Source organism: Carassius auratus, unplaced genomic scaffold (assembly GCF_003368295.1).
Source record: "Carassius auratus strain Wakin unplaced genomic scaffold, ASM336829v1 scaf_tig00020715, whole genome shotgun sequence".
Taxonomy (NCBI): Eukaryota; Metazoa; Chordata; class Actinopteri; order Cypriniformes; family Cyprinidae; genus Carassius; species Carassius auratus.
The window spans coordinates 179,445-198,832 of record NW_020525049.1 but is presented as its reverse complement, the minus strand read 5'-3'; the positions used below and the strand labels follow the sequence as shown (position 1 = coordinate 198,832).

The 19,388-nt window shown below is 39.0% G+C and overlaps 1 protein-coding gene across 1 annotated transcript; it reads right to left on the bottom strand.

The window, feature by feature from the left end:
- Positions 1-1,695: 1,695 nt before the first annotated feature.
- Positions 1,696-18,311, bottom strand: LOC113076568 (uncharacterized). Its single transcript, XM_026249263.1, has 11 exons — positions 18,090-18,311; positions 16,294-16,629; positions 15,585-15,707; positions 12,816-12,848; positions 9,623-9,673; positions 8,665-8,976; positions 4,893-5,201; positions 3,641-3,940; positions 2,620-2,916; positions 2,175-2,486; positions 1,696-1,915 (listed from the first exon to the last, which is right to left on the bottom strand). The coding sequence occupies exons 1-11, from the start codon at positions 18,136-18,138 to the stop codon at positions 1,833-1,835; spliced, it is 2,205 nt and encodes a 734-aa protein (XP_026105048.1). The 5' UTR covers positions 18,139-18,311; the 3' UTR covers positions 1,696-1,832.
- Positions 18,312-19,388: the final 1,077 nt, after the last annotated feature.

The window sequence follows — 19,388 nt, the reverse complement described above, 5'->3', positions numbered from 1 at the left end:
ATAACAAGGCTGTCATACAGGGGCGTAGGCAGCAGAGGGCCTAAGGGGCACAGGCCCAGGCCCGCCCACTCTGATGACAGGCCGAGTTGAATTATAACATCTCAAATAACTAAATAAAATGTGTGTTTCCATAATTCTTGATGAGTTTGACTGCCAGCAGTATTAGCCAATTATCCAGGCTGTTTTGGGCAAGTCGTGCATGTAAATTCTTCACCCATTCAGTTGGACTGTAATTTGTAGCTGTGTGTTAGAAATTGTCACAGTGTCAGGTCTGTGTTGCCCTGGGTGTCCACTAGTGGTCTCACTTACCCATACTCACCCCACTGCAGGCACTACATTTCCCACGAGCCTTTGTCCCATTCATCACTGTTAATTGCACAACTGGTATTGCACTCAGCCGTCTTCACTTTCACCGTCATCAGCTGTCCATATATACCAGCCTGTCTCATTCTGTTTCATGGAGTCCTTGTTTTCCGTCACCTGGCTTTCTTGTGTTCCCTGTGTTTTCTTGGTTCTTGGTTCTTGTTTTGGACTGATTTATGGTTATGAGCTCTTGCCTGTTTTTGGATATTGATACAATCTGACCCGACATGAAAGTGAAGACAGCTGAGTGCAATAACAGGGGTGAAATTAACAGTGATGAATGTGACAAAGGCTCATGGGAAATGTAGTGCCTGCAGTGGGGTGACTATGGGGAAGTGAGACCACTAGTGGACACTCAGGGAAACACAGACCAGACACTGTGACAGAAATGAAAACAGCATCAATGCATAATTCTGTAGGAAAAGTATTTTAAAAACTTGCACTGATGAGGGTGAAAGCCTGTCCAATAACAATGAGACAGTTCCACATGCGAACCTGTTCATTCTGTGAAGCAGTCAAACACTACTGTCAGGCCAATTATGAATGACATTTGAGCTCACTCAGTGTTTTCAGCTGCCGTTCAAAGTCGTTTGGTGTGCGGGGTCTAAAGAATTTAAACTGGCATCCTCACAAAGATTAACCTATTTTTTTTTATGGGCCTATATACATTTTGTGACTGACGCCAGCAATTAACTGCACCGGTTTCCTTATTTGAAGACCAACACTTTAGTTATATCTAATTTGTCCTTTTCAAGTAATGAAGGCCTGTTACATTCTCCTGATTATTAGGCCTATTCATATTATTAAGTTACTTTTATTCTTAAATTAATATTACAATGATTTCATAGTGCATCACCGCAAAACTGATGCGCTGCGAGGTAAAGATTAGGCTAGATTACTCTTCATTGAAAACGTTTTTTTTTTTTTTTTTAAGCTTTCAAAACAGGTTAATATATTATAAGCCTATAATTAAAATTAATACTGCAATCATAAAAAAAAAGAAAGAGAGAGAGAAAAAAACATATTTCATCCAACATTTTAAAAAGAAATTAAATACACTTCTACAATCTATTTTTTTTTTTTTTTTTGCACTAGCCTACATGTTCAGGCAACAATAGAAATATTAATGGAGTAAATTAAAACATTTAGCTACTGTATATAGCATTATCAGTATATGAAGTAGATTTGTGTCTGATGAAATAATTCTTGCACAAAGTTTACAAGTTGCATGTGTAATATCCACAGGCTTGCCTTCCTGGATTAAAACATATTTTTACAATATTGCAACATAACCAGACCCCCTCCCGCCCCCCACCCTTGATGCCACAGGACTCCATCCATATTTACATTTAAGAGGTGCACAGGTTAATTTTGCAGTTTCAGTGGATGTATTCTAGAAGTCAGGTTCAGAGGATCAGTTGTTGATTTCACAATGATTGACACTGGTGGTTGTGTCTTACTTCATCAGCCTAAACTTGTGTCCGCTGCATATTCGTTAATTCAGAAGCCACTTCATTTATCATTTCAGCTGCTGATTTAATCTTTGTAGAATCTGAAATACAAAGAACATGAGAGACGTTAAAAAGAAGGAAGATCTTGATCGATTCTGTTGAATTTAGCATAAAATTACCAATTACTAAGCTCAGCAGTAATTGAGCACTTGTTCTTTTCTCGCAAATGATGACATTATCATATCTGTGAACTCAGTCTCCATAACATACCAAAGCAAGTGGAAAGTTTACTTGGATGATATAGATGAATGTTCAGACTGCAGGCAAATCGCATCATATTAGAAGAGTTGATTTGCTCACCATAGACCGTGACGTTGAATTCCCAGCAAATCTTCTCTCCACATCTACTGACGAACCTTAGTTGATAAATTCCAGTGTCACTGGTTCTGGTGTTCTTGATGGTCAGAGATCCGGTTTGATGATGCAGCTCCAGTCTGCCTTTGAATCTCACATCGCCATAGGAAGTCTTACTGATGTCTCCATTCATTCCAGCTGCTAGGGTTTTATCTTGAAAGATCCAATGTACCCGCTCACCCATTTCTATGGTAAAGTCAGTGATTAGAATTAGACATTCTCCCACCATCGCTGACACTATCTTGGGACCGGACTCACCTGAAGAACAAACAAAGAATGTTACTCTTTACTAAAATAAATTTGGTATTACATTGTCAGATTCAACTGAGGTATCATGTAATTTTATCTGCTGCTGGATGAAAACATTTTGAAGTGAAACTGAAGGACTTACAACAAATGAAAACTCTGAACTTCTGGTACGAGGTTCTTCGACTGCTGACGATCTGTAGTTTATAAGGTCCGGTTGGGATGTTCTTGATGGTGAGAGATCCAGTGTTCTTGTCCAGCTGTAGTCTGTCTCTGAATCTGTCATCGGCCTCAGCGTATATGGTCTCTTTGGTCTCTCCATTCAGCTGAGCAATGAGATAGTTTTCATCTCCAAACATCCACAGGAGCAGATCATCTCTCCGCGTTTCGATATCAGGGTTTAGAGTCACATTCTTGCCCTTCACCCCTAAAATCATCATCACTGTGACAGATGTGACAACAGCACAAAGACAAAGAGAAACAGTTTCTTCAGAAATAGAGTTTCCAATATATAAATGTGTGCATGTGAACACAGTTTGACAGTAATGCACAAAAACCATTCATGTACAGTATTAAAATCAACTTGAAATGGACATGGGCGGAGCGATAAATAATATATCGAAATATATTCTGAACATCTGAAAGTCCGGCAGATGAAGTGCACTCTCTGGAATGGCATCTTTCAGCCAAGTTTTAAGAGTTAATGAACAGCACTCTCTTCCCCCCAGTACCCAACACCCATTGATGTAGCACTTGAACAAGACACTGAACCCCCAGTTGCTCCCCGGGCGCTGGATATAGCTGCCCACTGCTCCGGGTGTGTGTTCATAGTGTGTTTTCTTCTCACTGCTGTGTGTGGGCACTCGGATTGGTTAAATGGAGAGCACCAATTCCAAGTATGGGTTACCATACTTGGCAAATGTCACCATTTTCACTTTGATGGGAGGCATAATTCTGAAGTTAATTATAAAATACCATTACATGTACACACATACAGCAAGCACATTTAGCCCAGCAATGCAGCATTGTTTTGGATGTTCAGTAAGTTATGTTGCAAAATGTACATCATAAAGTCCATCATTTTTTTTTTTTTTTAGCATGGAGCCTGCACAGTTTGAGCTGGATCATCTGCAAAAAAAAAAAAAAAACTGAAAGGAGATACTCACCTCTCACAGAAACATTAATTCTCTTGATTGTGGTCCCTTTTTTGCTGATGACCTTCTGTTTATAAACTCCAGTGTGTTCAGTTGTGATGTTTCTAATGGTCAGGGATCCAGTACTAATGTCCAGCCCCAGACTGCCTCCAAATCTCCCATCAGAAGTAGAGATGTTTCCATTCCCTTCATTGATTTCAGCTATGAGAGTGTTTTCATCTCCAAACACCCACAGTATCTTATCTTTTTTCCGTATTTCAGCATTAGTCTTCAGAATAAAAGACTCTCCCTCCTTCACGGACACATTATTCACTTTATGCCACAGCAGCACATAGAAATATAGAAAGATTTTTACATGTGAGTTAGTAAAGCTTCATTGAGCATAGGGCCTTTCGCACCGCAGAAACCTTTTACTAGAACCAGAACTAATTATGGAACTATCCACTTTTGAGCATTTCCCCACCATTGGAACTGGGTACCAGATTGGGTCGGGGTTAGTACCAGATTACCTTTTTGAGAACCAAATTAGCTCCTACTCCAGAGCAGGGTCTAACCAGCACAACTGGTTCTAACCATAATGCAAGTATGTACATTGATTGGCCAAACGTCAACAAAAGCTGTGTAAACATACTGTAATCATTGTCAACTTATTTCACAAGTATGATGAACAGCGATAGATGGACGGATGCTGAAGTGCAGGATGTAGCACTGCCAGTTGTAATTGGGGAATCTTAGTCCTTCTCCTTTACATATACATTGACATTCCATGTCCATTGTTGTGAATCCCACGAGACACATAAAAAAATGCTCTGATCACAGCTTCCTCCATCCTCCTGTTCTTAATATTGTCCTTTGTTTTTGTTGTTGAACGCTATGCACAAATGGCGTCGCTGTCGACCAGCTTGCATCACTTCCTAGTACACACTGTCTGTGTGAATGCAACCATTTAAATGATACTGGGAAATAGTTCACACAAAATCATCCCAGTACTTTAGTACTGCATATTTAGTTCTGGAACTAAAGCGGTGCGAAAGGCCCTACTGTGTGTGTACTGCTATTTGTAAGTTGGTAATAAACTGTAAAAATAACATGCATAATTATAATAATAATAATAATATACATTTTTAACAAATAATTTATCTATATTTGTGTGGGCATTACGTTTTGAAAGCCATTTGGTCTGTAGGAATGTTTTAGTAAAAACAAATAACAAAATCATCTCACAAAGATGCTTTTAAAAATAGACTAAAACACAGCTACTCACAATTTATTACGATGTTGAATCTCTTGTTTGTGGTTCCTTTGCTGCTGCTGCTCATCTGTAGTTTGTAAAGTCCAGATTGCTCTGTCCGCATGTTCCTGATGGTCAGTGATCCAGTCCTCTTGTCCAGCTTCAGTCTGTCTCTGAATATCCCATCAGTGCCTTCATATGTTGCTCTGGTCTTTCCAGTCATTTGAGCAATGAGATTGTCTTCATCTCCAAACATCCACACAATCAGATCATCTTTCTGTGCTTCAGTATCATCAGGGTATAAAGTGACTGTTTGTCCCTCCGTCACTGACATTACCACGACTTCATTTGGGACAACAGCGCATAAAAGGAAGAAAAAAGGTTGCCCTTAGATCAAGTGTGGAAGTTGTTTTATCATTTTCAAAAGGTCATGACATGAGAAATCAAATTTGCTTTGAAACATCCTGCAAATTCCATAGCTTAAATCACCCTCCTCATTATTAACAAAGCATTTATTTAATCAAGTGCCACAAAATGGCTCGTTTTGTATCTGAGGGGCTGCGTTCAGCCCCGACAAGATTGGAGCAAAATGTTTTTCAAACGGAAACAGTGGTGCATAAAAAACCCTGTTCTGATAATGCAAGAGTTGCAACTATGGCAGATGAGAAGGCCATTATTTTTTATTTTATTTTTTTTTAAGAATTTTTGGAGCCTGATGAAATTGGTATAAATACGTGTTTTTGCCTTTAATGTAAATAAACGTGCAAACAATATACTTGCCCTTGTGAATTTATTTAGATGTAGATTACATGCGAGTTCCAGTACAGTGTTGTTTATATTTGTTGTTGCTGATTTGACATTTTTGACACACCCACCAAACAAGAGAAAACGTATCTCAAACCCTGTTGCATACCATTGCATGTCATTCAACCTGGAAACAATAGCAAAATTTTGCACACCGGTTTGAGCTTGAACTTGCCCCAGGGCACAATCATTTGAAAGGTTTTTACGAATAGTCATTGTCTCAGCATAGACTTATGTTTAACTCGCTTAATGGCTGACACTTGATTATGCTGAATGCGAGTGTTGCTAGTGATGGGAATTACAGTTATTTTCTACGAACTGGTTCTTTCAGACAGTTTGTTTCAATGAACCCAAGTTCATCGAATCCCAGAAGTAATGACGTAATTTGCGATGACATAATGATGTGAAGTCTATCATCCTGGGCCGGGATGAAAATACACATTCAAATAAAGTCAGTAATCATAACATAACCATAAAACAACTGAACCAGTTCAGTTCAGATGTGTTGTGTCAGTCATAGGCAATCTGTTTGGTAACTTCACGCTGAATCACGCATGCGCAGTATCATCAGCTCATAGGTTCTCAAATCGGACGTGTCCAAAAGAAACGGTTTTCTGTTCACTGTACTGGTGATTCGAAAACCGATGTAATCGGTTCCTGAAGAACGAGAACCATTCTAAATGGCATGCTGCTCTGCTCGGTGTTTATCTTCAGTCATTTTACTGTTTGAGTAAATTAATTACTCCAGAATATATGTTTATTTTGACTTAGAGGGAGTGGTCAGCCACATTAAAATAAAGTGAATAACTTGAATTTACAATAACGTGAATTTGTGGATTAAAACTTACTGGAGACACAAACCATTTCAGACAATTCTGTCTGATATGGTGAACTGGTTCAACTGGTTCACTAAGACGAACCAGTTAAATCGAATGATTCGTTCGTGAACCGGACATCACAATCTTGTTTACACTTGATACATTGTACAGATGCGCGTTCACTTTCTGACACCGTCCACATGTTTACGTCTGTCATCAATAGGACAAATGAAGTAAAAGAATGGTACATTGTCATGGAGAGTTTACAAAAGGAAGATAAATGGTACTAGATATGACTGCAGCTGCGACACAATTTGAAAGTAAATGATTTAATAACGTATTGTCTTGAAATGTTTTATTTAGATCATGTTATCAAAACACATACAAAAGCAAGGGAGGGACGTTGATACCGTTTCCTATGCAATGACGTTGGCCAATTCTAGATTCAACATGTTGTTATGTTTTATGGCTTTTTTGTTCAACATAACAGTAAAGATTGTGGGGAAACTGTATACTTTTATCATTCATCTGTGCATGTTTATGTTACATCCGTAAATAAAAGTAAAGAAAATCAGCTACTACTAAATGCAATGGAAAGTGCTTTAGTACCACAAAACACTGATTATGCAGGTAAAAATATCAATCTCTAAATGGTTTTATGGTTTACCAATAAACTGTGTTATAATAGTGTTAGATTCTATAAAGACCTCTGTCAGATATTACTGTGAGTTTGCCTCTTTGCAATCCCTCCTCCCTTCTTACTCCTGCTCTTTCCACGGCTCTTTCCACGTATGTTTCCTATTATTGTTGGAGTGTGCAACCCCTCCACCCATCTGGGTTCTTCCTCCATCTGTTCTTTAATTTTAAGTCTCTTTACCTCAATGTATACACACATGCACAGATGATACGTAGAGTTGAATCGGTGAAGGATGGGGTGGGACCTCTGTGGGCCCAGGTTATTGGGTTTTGTTTATCCTATACTGAAAGTTGAAGTGTTCTACTTAGTCCTTATATGTCCACTAATGGCTGACTATATGCTTACCTCAGCTAACTTGTTGTTTTGGCTCATACTCAACACTTGTGTAATCCATATCTCACTGGATAAACTAAAACACCACCCCCTGCAATGCAACTATATAATGTGTGAATGTAATAATAAACTTTGAAGGAGTTTGTGAGCAGACAAAAAGGCTTAAATGTTCATACTTCTTTCCATGGGCCCATGTAAGAACTGAGAATTGTCAGAAGGCATCGAAACATAAAGACAAAGAAATGTGTTAATTTAACAAATAGTTTCCATAATTTTACCTTATCTGATATGAACAGAAATTATCATGTCTAATGAGTTTTTTTTTTTTCAAATATTTTTAATGTCAAAATTTTTGTTCAGCATGTTGAAAACTCACACAAATTTATGGTAATGTATCAACAATGTAGTTTTCGTCAACGATGACGACAACCAAATGATTTCGTCGACGCACCTTTTTTTATGACGATAACGCGACGATGACTAGCTAAAAATGGCTCTAATGTGACTAAAACATGACGAGACGTTTTCGAGTTTTCGTTGACGAGACGAGGTGGAACGAAAATGATTATAAGTCTGACGTTCACAATGCATACCATTTCTGCCTGTTTTGGAGAAGCACCCAGCTGCAACCTGCAGATCGAGGAGGGGCTGCACCTGGGACGGGGATGCACGTACTTTTAATGTGCACTTGAGCAGTGCAGCACACTGTGACTCCATGTTGCTTTGAGCACATCATTCTGCACCCGCGATGTGCATACGCACTTTGTGCGCTCTGTTCTGAAGCGTTTCATATTATCATGGTTTTGCGCACTGAAAGATTATTAAAATTGCAACACTCGTTACAACCTGTCAAACCTAAGTCAATTTCCAATACTTTTTAACCTAAATTAATGTTAAAGAATACTTTTTTGTTTTTTACTAAAATTGACTAAAACTTGACTAAAACCTTTTTGTGTTTTCGTCGACTAAAACTATCAAGTTTATAAGTGACTAAAATGTGACTCAAACTAAAAAGCATTTTCGTCCAAAAGACTAAGACAAAGACTTAAACTAAAAGGACTGCCAAAAACAACACTGTGTATCAAGCTTAATGTCTGAAATAACTGGCAATAAAGAAATGTGATCATTATACTGAAAAAAGTATGATTCTTACCTCTGACAGTTACAATGAATCTTTGAAACGAGGTTCCTCTGCTGCTGCTGGTCTGTAGTTTATAGACTCCATTGTGGTCAGCTGTGATGTTTGTGATGGTCAGGGATGCAGTCTTGCCTAGTTTCAGTTTGTCTTTGAATCTCCCATCAGTACCATCAAAGGTGCTGATCTCTCTGGTTTCACTTTTGATTTCAGCTATGAGAGTTTCTTGAGGACCAAACATCCACAGGACCTGATCATCCCCTTTTATTTCAGCATCAGTTTTTAGAGTGACAGATTCTCCCTCCATCACTGACAAATACTTCTCTTCATCTGTCACAGCAGTGCACAGAAACAGAGAAATGAGAAGAATGTAAGTGGATGAGCGCAATTGACAAGTCAGAAACACTGAGAAGATTCTGTGATGTAATAAAGCAATAAACCCCAAGAGGCCGCCAATCACTTTGTTAGAACCACAACTGTTTCTGGGGAACTACATATAAGGTTAATAAGCCTTGTGAAGCTGTGGTTTACAGTGAATTTATGACAGCGAAGTTGGTTTTAGGCACTCCGCTTCGTGTCATCCCTAACAACGTCCCTTAGCTTTTATACATTCACTGTAAACCACAGCTTCATCAGGCTTATTGCTTTTATAAAATGGTTATTCCATAAACGTAGTAAGGTTTCACAGAATACAACAGGAGCAAATAAGGTGAAATTATATAAATAAAACTTATTCTTCCATCAAACAATGTAGTTGTGTTATATGGAACTGTATGCGGTCAGGAGAGCTCCCTAAAACTACGTTCACTGTGCGTTTCCCAGAAAATAATTGCACACCTCAGATTGTTCGTCAGCCAATCAGATTCAAGCATTCTGCCCCGTAGTATAACAATCGATAACGGTTTACATTAATGTTATGTCTTAATAATACAAGTTAAATTAGTTAAACTCTTGCTATATGAGTTGAAATACTTACATGTTTTCCATAGTTGTCCAGTGTCTGTGTCTTCCTCTGTCACAGCAGGAACTAGAAATGTGAAATTAAATTGTGAGAATGTAGATGAAGATGTGTGGTTCCCTTTCAGTCAGTCATGTTCAATGTTACGTCAATGATGAATTGGGATCTCGCTAGAGAGATGAATCACCTTTAGTGTTAACAAAACAAGCCAATGAATGTTGGCATGCAAGATTTGCATTGTGCACCCCTGATGCTGAACTGATGTTCCTCACGACAGCCCCTCCTTGGCGTATTCCTCTGAGGAAGGATCTCCTTTCTCAGAGAGGGGGCACACCCTGGCACCCACGCCTAGACCTATGGAATATCCACATATGGTCTCTGAACAGTTACCTCCAGCAGTAGCAAACACCATCAATTCAGCTAGAGCACCCTCTATAAGGCGGGCCTACGTGCTGAGGTGGAACCTGTTCGTTGATTGGTGTTCTTCCCGACCGGGGAAAACCCATGTAGATGCCCGATCATGTTTGTGCTCTCCTTTTCTTGCCGTTTACTGCACATCACGATGCAGTAGACGGCAAGTCCGTTGGGAAGCACAACCTGGTCATCAGGTTCCTTAGGGAGGCAAGGAGGCTTAACCTTGCCCCCTTGGAGCTCTACAAGAGCTGTGGCTTCCTCTTGGGCTTTGGCACGGGATGCCTCGATATAAGACATCTGTAGTGCTGCCGGCTGGGTGACACCTAACAGGTTTGCAAGATTCTATAATCTCGGTGTAGAGCCTGTGTCCTCTTGTGGAGTTGCCTCAGATTGCCTGTAATGCTGAACTCCGACTCTTGCTGCGCCATTCCCCTCTATGGACTGAATATGTGTGTTTAAGTGCTTCTCAGTTCAGTTTGCCTTTTGGTGAACCCTGTTGAAGTTCCTCCCACACCATCGGCAGTCAGGCATGGCGTAGCGCAAGACGCCAGGTCCAGCACTCGTGTGTATGCCCATGGTCAGTCCTTGTGCTGGGCTAGGTGCCATGTGTAGTGATTCCTCTACTTGGGTACGTTTTCCCTGTGTTATCCAATTCCAATTGTATGAACAGCAGTGGCGGGTTCCTTTGACCTAAGCCCAGTCCTATCTTCCACCCCAACTGGTGGGGGGACTTGCTGGCTTTCGCAGGGCACTGGAGGGGGTCAGAAATAGTGGCATTTTCCATACGGATTCCAATTCGTCAGTCTCTGACGTAATCTTGAACGTGACTACCTGAAAGGGAAACGTCTTGGTTACGCATGTAACCCTCATTCCATTAAGGAGGGAACGGAGATGTTACTTTCCGTCGCCACAGTTGCTGTACCAATGCTGTATGGCCAAGGCATACCGTCACAGGCACTCCTCACTGAAAATCTGAATGTGCGACTGCTCGCGGTCTCCTTTATATACCCGCGTTGCGGGGCGGGGTGTGCGATGCAAATCTCACACACCAACATTCATTGGCTTGTTTTGTTAACACTCGAAGGCGATTCATCTCTCTAGCGAGATCCCAATTCATCAATCACTGAAAAACATTAAGTTAACCCAACAATGTAAATTCTGACATTAATTTCCCCATGTCATTCCAAACTTGACTTTGACTTTCATCTCGGAGACAGAAAGAATTAAGATTAATCAAAATATTTACATACATACAGGTTTCAAATTAGTTAAAGGAGAATAAATAATAAATCTAAATATTATTTGGTTCCAATTCTCACTATTAACAAACTATAAACTACGACTTTAGCCTCAAACTCCTATTAGTAAGGTAGTTGTTAAAGGGAAAATCAGATGCAAAATGCACTTTTACACGTTGTTTGAACATAAATGTGTCTTAAAGTGTGTGTACACAAAACTATAACGATAAAATTTGCCCAGTGTTTTTATAAAATCCACCAAAAATCATAATCACTTTCTCAGATCAAGATGTTCACAGATGTAGATGAGAATGGCTCCAAAGCATTTGAGGTGTTTTGTTGTTGGATGTAATAATGAACACAGCAGTCATCATTTACTCCCGACATCTGAACTGCTGAAGATGCAGAGGATTACTTCTGTTTTTGAATGTGCCCCCTGATCTACATAACTGCGTCTATCTTTGCGTGACTCATTTGTAATCCAGCTTCACCTACAGAAGACGTGAACATAAGCTGTTTTTTTTCTATGAATCATTACAAATCACCTTTTCTAATAATGTGCTAGTTAGCAAGTTCCACGACGAATGCGGCTAAAGTTTCCATTCTCAGAGAACTGCTGCTAACCCAGAACAGTGAACAGTGAACAGATCTGTTTTTTTACAGGGTTTTTTTTACACTACCATTGAAAAAATTTAACCAAAGTATGCTATAGACTTTTCTAGAAGACCATAAAGAATCCTACCAACTTGTGGAAAATGTCTTCTGATGTCCCCTTTAAGTTAAGGTATTGTGTAGCATTAGGGATGTAGTATATGGGGTCACAAAGAATAAATGCTTTATAAGTACTAATAAACAGGCAATATGTTAATAATAGGCTTGTTAACAATCAGCTAGTTAATAGTGAGAATTGGTCCCTATATTCAAGTGTTACCTAATTTTATTTATTCTTTTTTTTTATATATATAAATAATCATCTTTTTGTAAATGTTTCTAAATTAAATATTTTTGTTCTATGTGTAATATATCTTTTATATATAATGTATGCATATTTTCTATAAATAAAGTAATAGTAATGATCAGATATGAAATGGTAGATGAATTCACTTACAGTATTAGGAAACAAAAGCATTAAAGCAAAGAAAAAAACACCAGTGCATCTCCATCTTCAGAGTTTCTGTAATAGTGTCTGAAAGAAGAAGCTGAATGAAGCCATAAACAGTGACACATACAGATGTGAGATAGACAGCCAACACAAACCTCAAAACAGCCACAGCAAGCTTCATGCTACATTTCTCAGCCTTGCTCTTAGTTCTGTGAACTATAATGTAGTTGTGGTCAGTTCTGCATTTCTAACAAATATTCAGAAATTAGTGTATTGCATTAGTATTATGTCATGCAACTCAGTAATGGACAATCACACATTATATGAATTATTGCATTAAATTACAAACAGAGCATGTGGTAAGAAAAACAACAACATAGAAACACTGAATATGAACACACATACATAACTCTACTGTCCGAAAATCTCAGTTTGCCATTTCAGCTGTAATACTTACTCTCGTTTAACACTGGTTCAGAGATCTCTGGTTCTTGACATATCAGCACATAGAAATGTAGAAAACAGGAGATCATTAGAGATGATCCACACCATTTTTTCAAACACCATTTGACGACTGTGCAGTTATGTGTTTTTTTTTTTTTGGTGAAAATTGTCCTCTTTGCTCATCAGTCAATTACAATACTATTACGGTCCTTTAACAGAAAAGTTTCTATGAACTATTATAGCATTAAAGAGAAAGAGAGAGAGAGAGAGCTCCGTAGGATGGCATTTAACTTTTTTTTGATTGACCCATCCTTTTAAGCAAGCATAAACAACTAAAACTAATGAGCAGATAAGAGGCGACAGATTCATTGACACTTGACATTTCTTTTTCTTGTTTTACATCTACATCTGTGAGGTGAGATGAAGAGTCCAGGCAGACCAGCTACAATTGAAAATGGGCAAAAGAGAGCAGGATTATGATTTAAGGTCTTGTGCAACCTGTGTGGTCACAGATGTTATTAAATATTACAGTAAAACAATCATTAGAACAGTGGTTTTCAACCTGTGGGGCGATGGTATTGCAGGTGGGCCCGCAATTACTATTAAAATAATATATTTAATATATATAATTAAATAACAAAACATTTTTTAACTGTAACTATGCTTCCACTATTCGAGCTCGCTGATTGGTTTAAGAATAAACCGCCAATTTATCTTAAGATATTTTTGCTGCATATGCTACAGAACAACAAATTCAAACATGCATAAATGGCTGTCAACAGGCTCAACATAATGGCTGTCAACATGTTCCCTCCTGACTGCTTGCTCCGCTGACTGTTTCCCGTTTTGCTGAGCGCTGCCAGTCCGAGTTATATAACTAACTGTAGGTTTACACACTGTCTGTGATGGGCCTTTTTTCCGAGCCCATGTTAACGGATCAGAGCATTCACACTGCACGCGGTAAAAGGCTAGAGATAAAAACGTGCAACAATAATTAATATCTAGCACACGAGCATAGAGAGAGTTGTAAGATTAAGTGAGAGGAGACACGTTTTAAGTGAGCACACTCTCCACGCGATAGCAGCATGTATCTGAGCAAGCATGTCTGGTTTTGAGACAGAGCAAAGGAAATGTGCGTGTGAGCGGAGAGATTCATGCTCGTGCATTATTTTAATGTGCTTTCGCGTTACAATAATGCGCTCTCTCTGCTGCTTCTGCATTGCATACACATACTGTATACACACTGCAAATGTGTGAACCTGTTGTGACGAGTGGGGCGGGGCCGAGAGACGTGGGCACGAGGAGTGAGGCCAGGTGTAGTGATTGAAGATGAGCTGCACCTGCGCCCCACCACCTGTCTCGAGTCCCACGTAGGAGATGGAAGGATATAAAACTGGAGTGACGACCGTGAAGGGAGAGAGGACCAGGCCTGGACATTACTTTATGTTTTGCTTTTTATTTGTGCGCATCAGTCGTCCGTGAGGGGCTGATGCGCTGTTTTGTTTATTTTGAATATTAAAATGATTTTGATTGTGCGCCGGTTCCCGCCTCCTTCTTGCCGTTAATTAGGAAGTTGAATTCATTACAGTGGTGCCGAAGCCCGGGAGAGGAGGGACGCGCTGCTGAAGATCCCTCGCCGCTGTGGTGAATCCGCGGTGCCCTCGAGCTGGCGAGGTATGTGCCGCCAGGGACGCTCGAGGCGGTGGGCTGGAGCGAGTTGCCGGGGACGGGCGAGCTCGCTGCCGGCCGCCCACGATATGGAGGGGCGGCTGCCGTCCGTGAGGGAGCGGAGGAGTCGGCGCCGTTCACCAGGGGGCCGGAGCCTGCTGCCTCCGTGATGGAATCCGGAGGGGCAGGGAACGGGGGGTTCCTGCCGCTGCCCAAAATCGGAGGAGCCGTCGCCGTCCATCGGCAGCTGGTGGAGGGCCGAGCAGCAGTGCGTCTGGGAACCGGAATTTTCCGTGAGCGGCCCCCCCGGAGGGAAGGGGGGGGGGGGGGGAGTAGAGCGCAGTCTCGAGGGTACCCCCCGGCCTGCGAGGGGCGATGGGGGTATGTGGCGAGTGGGGCGGGGCCGAGAGGCGTGGGAACGAGGAGTGAGGCCAGGTGTAGTGATTGGAGATGAGCTACACCTGCGACCCACCACCTGTCTCGAGTCCCACGTAGGAGATGGAAGGATATAAAACTGGAGCGACGACCGTGACGGGAGAGAGGACCAGGCCTGGACATTACTTTATGTTTTGCTTTTTATTTGTGCGCATCAGTCGTCCGTGAGGGGCTGATGCGCTGTTTTGTTTATTTTTAATATTAAAATGATTTTGATTGTGCGCCGGTTCCCGCCTCCTTCTTGCCGATAATTAGGAAGTTGAATTCATTACACCTGTATAATGTATAACAAATCTATTTCAACACCTGAGTATAGTGATTATTTTGACTTATGTCTGTTCTAGAGACGTTACAAATTTTTGATAAAGCTATAATTGGTTTTCTTTTGGAAATATGTTTCAAATTCATCCTAAATGTATTTATGACTGTAAAGCATATATGTGTGCGTCAAAATTGTGATTTAAAATCGAAATAGCTAAGTTGCTAAAAAAAATTACGATTTTTATTTTTTTATTTTTTGTCCAAATGGCACAGCCCTAGTTCATTCAATAAATACAGTTAACAATCTAGCTTGTGAGTACTAAGTTATTACCCCAACAATAGCGGGGTGAGATCTTTTTTTTTTTTTTTAATCAAAAAAAGCTCATGTTACACTTGCTGTATGAGTTGAAACACTTACCCATTAAACGCTTTTGATCACAGATTCTGTGGCGATAGTAAAAAGCAACAGCAGCTACAGCTGCAGCTATCAGTAAAAGAGTAACACATATTCCTGCAATAGCACCTGAAGACCGTTCTGGTACTGTAATGATAAAGAGAGACAAGAACAAAGATCTGATAACTACATCTCTATTAATGATCCTTAATTTCATTTTAACATTGAAACAGTAGTGAAGATTAAACAATTAAAATATTGTAACATTATTATCAGAAATCCGAGTCTGTATTTATCACACATTTTAAGCTTAGATTTCTTCTGGGAAAGAAGTTTTGAGCTCTGAATGTTAAAGTATAAAGTCATGAAGTTCATTTGAAAAGGAAAATCTGATTCCTCATGATTCAGACATCATCACGTCATCTGAATTACAGACAGCTGATGAACAATCAGATCTGAATCTTTCTAGAGATGTTGTATAAAATCAACATCACGCTTGCCATCGTGCTGCTGTTCTGAGTATCAGTCATGTGATCACCTGTGAACCAATCACAGCTGTGATGATAATCAGAACAACAGCATGACTGTGATATCATGAAACTAAAACTATGATAGACTGCTGAACACAGTGTAGTAATGTTTTGTTCACTGCACCTTAAAAATCAGTTCAGTTCAATTTCATTTATTAAGTAATACACATGTGAAAACAACTTATTAGAACAAGCATCCTCACCTAAAACAGTAATATTGAAATACTTATTTGAGTTTCCAGTAGTTTTGTGGTCGACCTGTAGCTTATAAAGTCCAGAGTGTTCAGTTCTCATGTTCTTGATGGTCAGAGATCCATTCTGATGCAGCTGCAGTCTTTCTCTGAATCTGTCATCAGTGTTATTTAACAAGGGATCATCGTTAGAACTGTCAGCAATGTTTGTACCTTCAACTCCAAACCTCCACACAATCTTAATAATTCCCGTTATTTGAGTGAGATCAGAGTCCAGAGTAACAGTCTTTCCCTCCATCACTGACACTGACACGTTCTTCACTTTTTCTGTTTCAGCACCAAACACACCTGAAGAACAAACAGAAACACTTTCTCAGAAATTTAACTCACAGAACATTGTACAAATTCACCACATCATTTAGTCTCGTCTTATAAACACAAGCTACAAATAAAGATTTTTGCAGTCCAACAAATAAATGAGAGAAAATCTCATCCATTTATCTAGAATCTATGGATTGCATGTATTTATTTAGCAGACACCTTTATACAAATCTTCTGGATTTGTGAAGTGCAAATGTTAGTATTTATTTAGTAAAAATATTCAAATAAGACCCGTGGGGTAAAATGGCCCTCTGTTTGCCAAATACAGTAGGTGCCCTTAGCAGAGTATTGTAGTGCCCCTCCTTCAAAAAAACAAACACTTACTATAAGGGGTCAAAATAAAACGTTAATACAATATAAAAATAAATAAATAAATTGTAATTCAATTGCATTATTTATAAATTACAATTTTAGCTCTAGAGAGTTAACAATGGCTCTGATTTTATGAATACAGTTGTCTGATTGATGTTATAGTCTCAGGCATTCAGAAATCACACAAAATAAAATGAAGCGGTTTAACTGCGATAAAACCATGGTTAATTATGGTAAGGGCTGCGAAGTCCACATGTTTTTTTGTTGAAGAAATTAAAGAGACTGTAGCATTTCTATCTCAAAAAGATGGCCAAAAATTAAATATTAAGTGGATCTTTGAAATAAATGGTTGGTCAATATTAAACAAGGATTTGATCGTTTTGATCGCCTTTGCAGGCATTTGTAATAATGTATTTTTTTTATTACATTATGTATTTTAAAAGTGTTATTCAATGTAATCATATGACTATTATTAATAATAACCAATTGCCTAGTTGTTTTATATAATACATTTTAATGCATGGAAACTACAATATTAAGTCAGATGCATTGTTGGTGGCGAAGTTATTACCATATTAAAACACGTTCCCTGATACAGTGTAGCCTAGCTGTTCATGTGTATTCAGCCGCACAAATGAAGTGGGAGAGAGAGCGAGAGAGAGTCACGTGCTTATACTGCCTACAGCTTACACCATAAAATGCTTTAAATAAATAAATTAATTAATGTGTGTGTGTGTGTGTGTGTGTTTAGAATTGTATATGTATATACTGAGATCGAACGAAACTTGTTTGTTTGTTTGTTTCGAGCAACTGCATGAGATGGCACCCTACGCAAACTGCGTAGCCCACTCCGCGTATAGAGAGCGGCGTACTGTGACCCACCCAAACTTGGTATAGAAGGCCACAAGTGGCATATTGTTTTAAAAACAAAGATTTTATACAGACTAAGATTCGTTGAAGAATTAGGCTACCCTTGCTGTTTATGTTATGAATGTAATCACTGTTAATATAAGAAATATATAATTATAATTATTACATATAATAAATAAACCTTAAATTTCTGTCGTGAAAGTGAAACTAAACATGTTACGAATAACCAGAAATCGTACACTTACCGCACATCAGTAATAAAAACAACAGCTCGGTAATGAAAAAGCTCTTCATATTTTCTTTCTGATTCCAACGAAATTTCGATGACTGAATATAATTTCGCTGAATATTATACGCGCTCACCCGATGGGCGGCGATAACTGTTCACAAAGTCACTAAACTAAGAGATTTAATACCGACTGTTATTAACTAATGAATTTATTCGTGTCTCATATGCTAAAAAAGGCATTAAGTTTCTGTTCACAAATCTGGCTGGCTATTTCAGCTCCTCAAAAGAAGACTTTTCTTCTTCTTTTTCTTGGCGGCTCACATTCTCAAACGAACACATTACCGCCATCTGCTGTGGGTCACGAATGAAAAATTAACCCGTGCATCAGCCTTAGATTAATGTTGTATGTTATGCAAATCTGCAGATTAAATATTTTAATTATATTATAATAAATAAATGCCTTACAAAAACACGAAGGAAGATCACAGTGGTTTTTGTTTAGAAAATGTTAGAAAAAAATAACGTGTACTTTACCTTTTTTGTTTGTTTTTTTTTTTTGTTTGTTTTTTTAAGAATTTTATTCTGCTCACCAAGCCTGTATTTATTTGATCCAGAATACGGCAAAAGCAGTAATATTGTGAAATATTTATACTATTTAAAATAACTGCTTTCTATTTTAATATATTTTAAAATGTAATTTATTCCTGCAATAGTAGGAATATATTTACATTACATTTACATTTAATCATTTAGCAGACGCTTTTATCCAAAGCGACTTACAAATGAGAACAATAGAAGCAGTCAGGTCAACAAGAGAACAACAACAGTATACAAGTGCCATGACAAGTCTCACTTAGTCTAGTATAGAATGCATAGCCAGGTTTTTTTTTTTTTTTTTTTTTTTTTATAAATTAAATGAAAAAGACAAGAAAAGGAAAAGTACTGGTGTTAGTAGGTTAAGTGCAGGCGAAAAAGATGAGTCTTTAGACGTTTCTTGAAAATGAGTAAAGACTCAGCTGTACGAATTGAGATTGGGAGGTCATTCCACCAGCTGGGCAAAGTCCAGGAAAAGGTCCGTGTGAGTGATTTTGAATTTCTTTGGGATGGCACCACAAGGCGTTGTTCACTTGCAGAGCGCAAACTTCTGGAGGGCACATAGGATTTAACCAGTGAGTTTAGGTAAGTTGGTGCCGTGCCAGTGGTCGTCTTGTAGGCAAGCATCAGTACCTTGAATTTGATACGAGCGGCTACTGGTAGCCAGTGTAACCTGATGAGGAGAGGAGTAAAAAAATTTTTTTAGCTTTTTTTGGCTCAT

Excerpts from the sequence above, each read along its gene's own strand:
- LOC113076568 (XM_026249263.1), bottom strand. The coding sequence starts at position 18,138 with ATGAAGAGCTTTTTCATTACCGAGCTGTTGTTTTTATTACTGATGTGC. Across the intron at positions 15,708-16,293 it reads TTTCAATATTACTGTTTTAG|TACCAGAACGGTCTTCAGGT; the intron begins GTGAGGATGCTT and ends TTATCATTACAG. Across the intron at positions 2,917-3,640 it reads AATTAATGTTTCTGTGAGAG|TGATGATGATTTTAGGGGTG; the intron begins GTGAGTATCTCC and ends CATCTGTCACAG.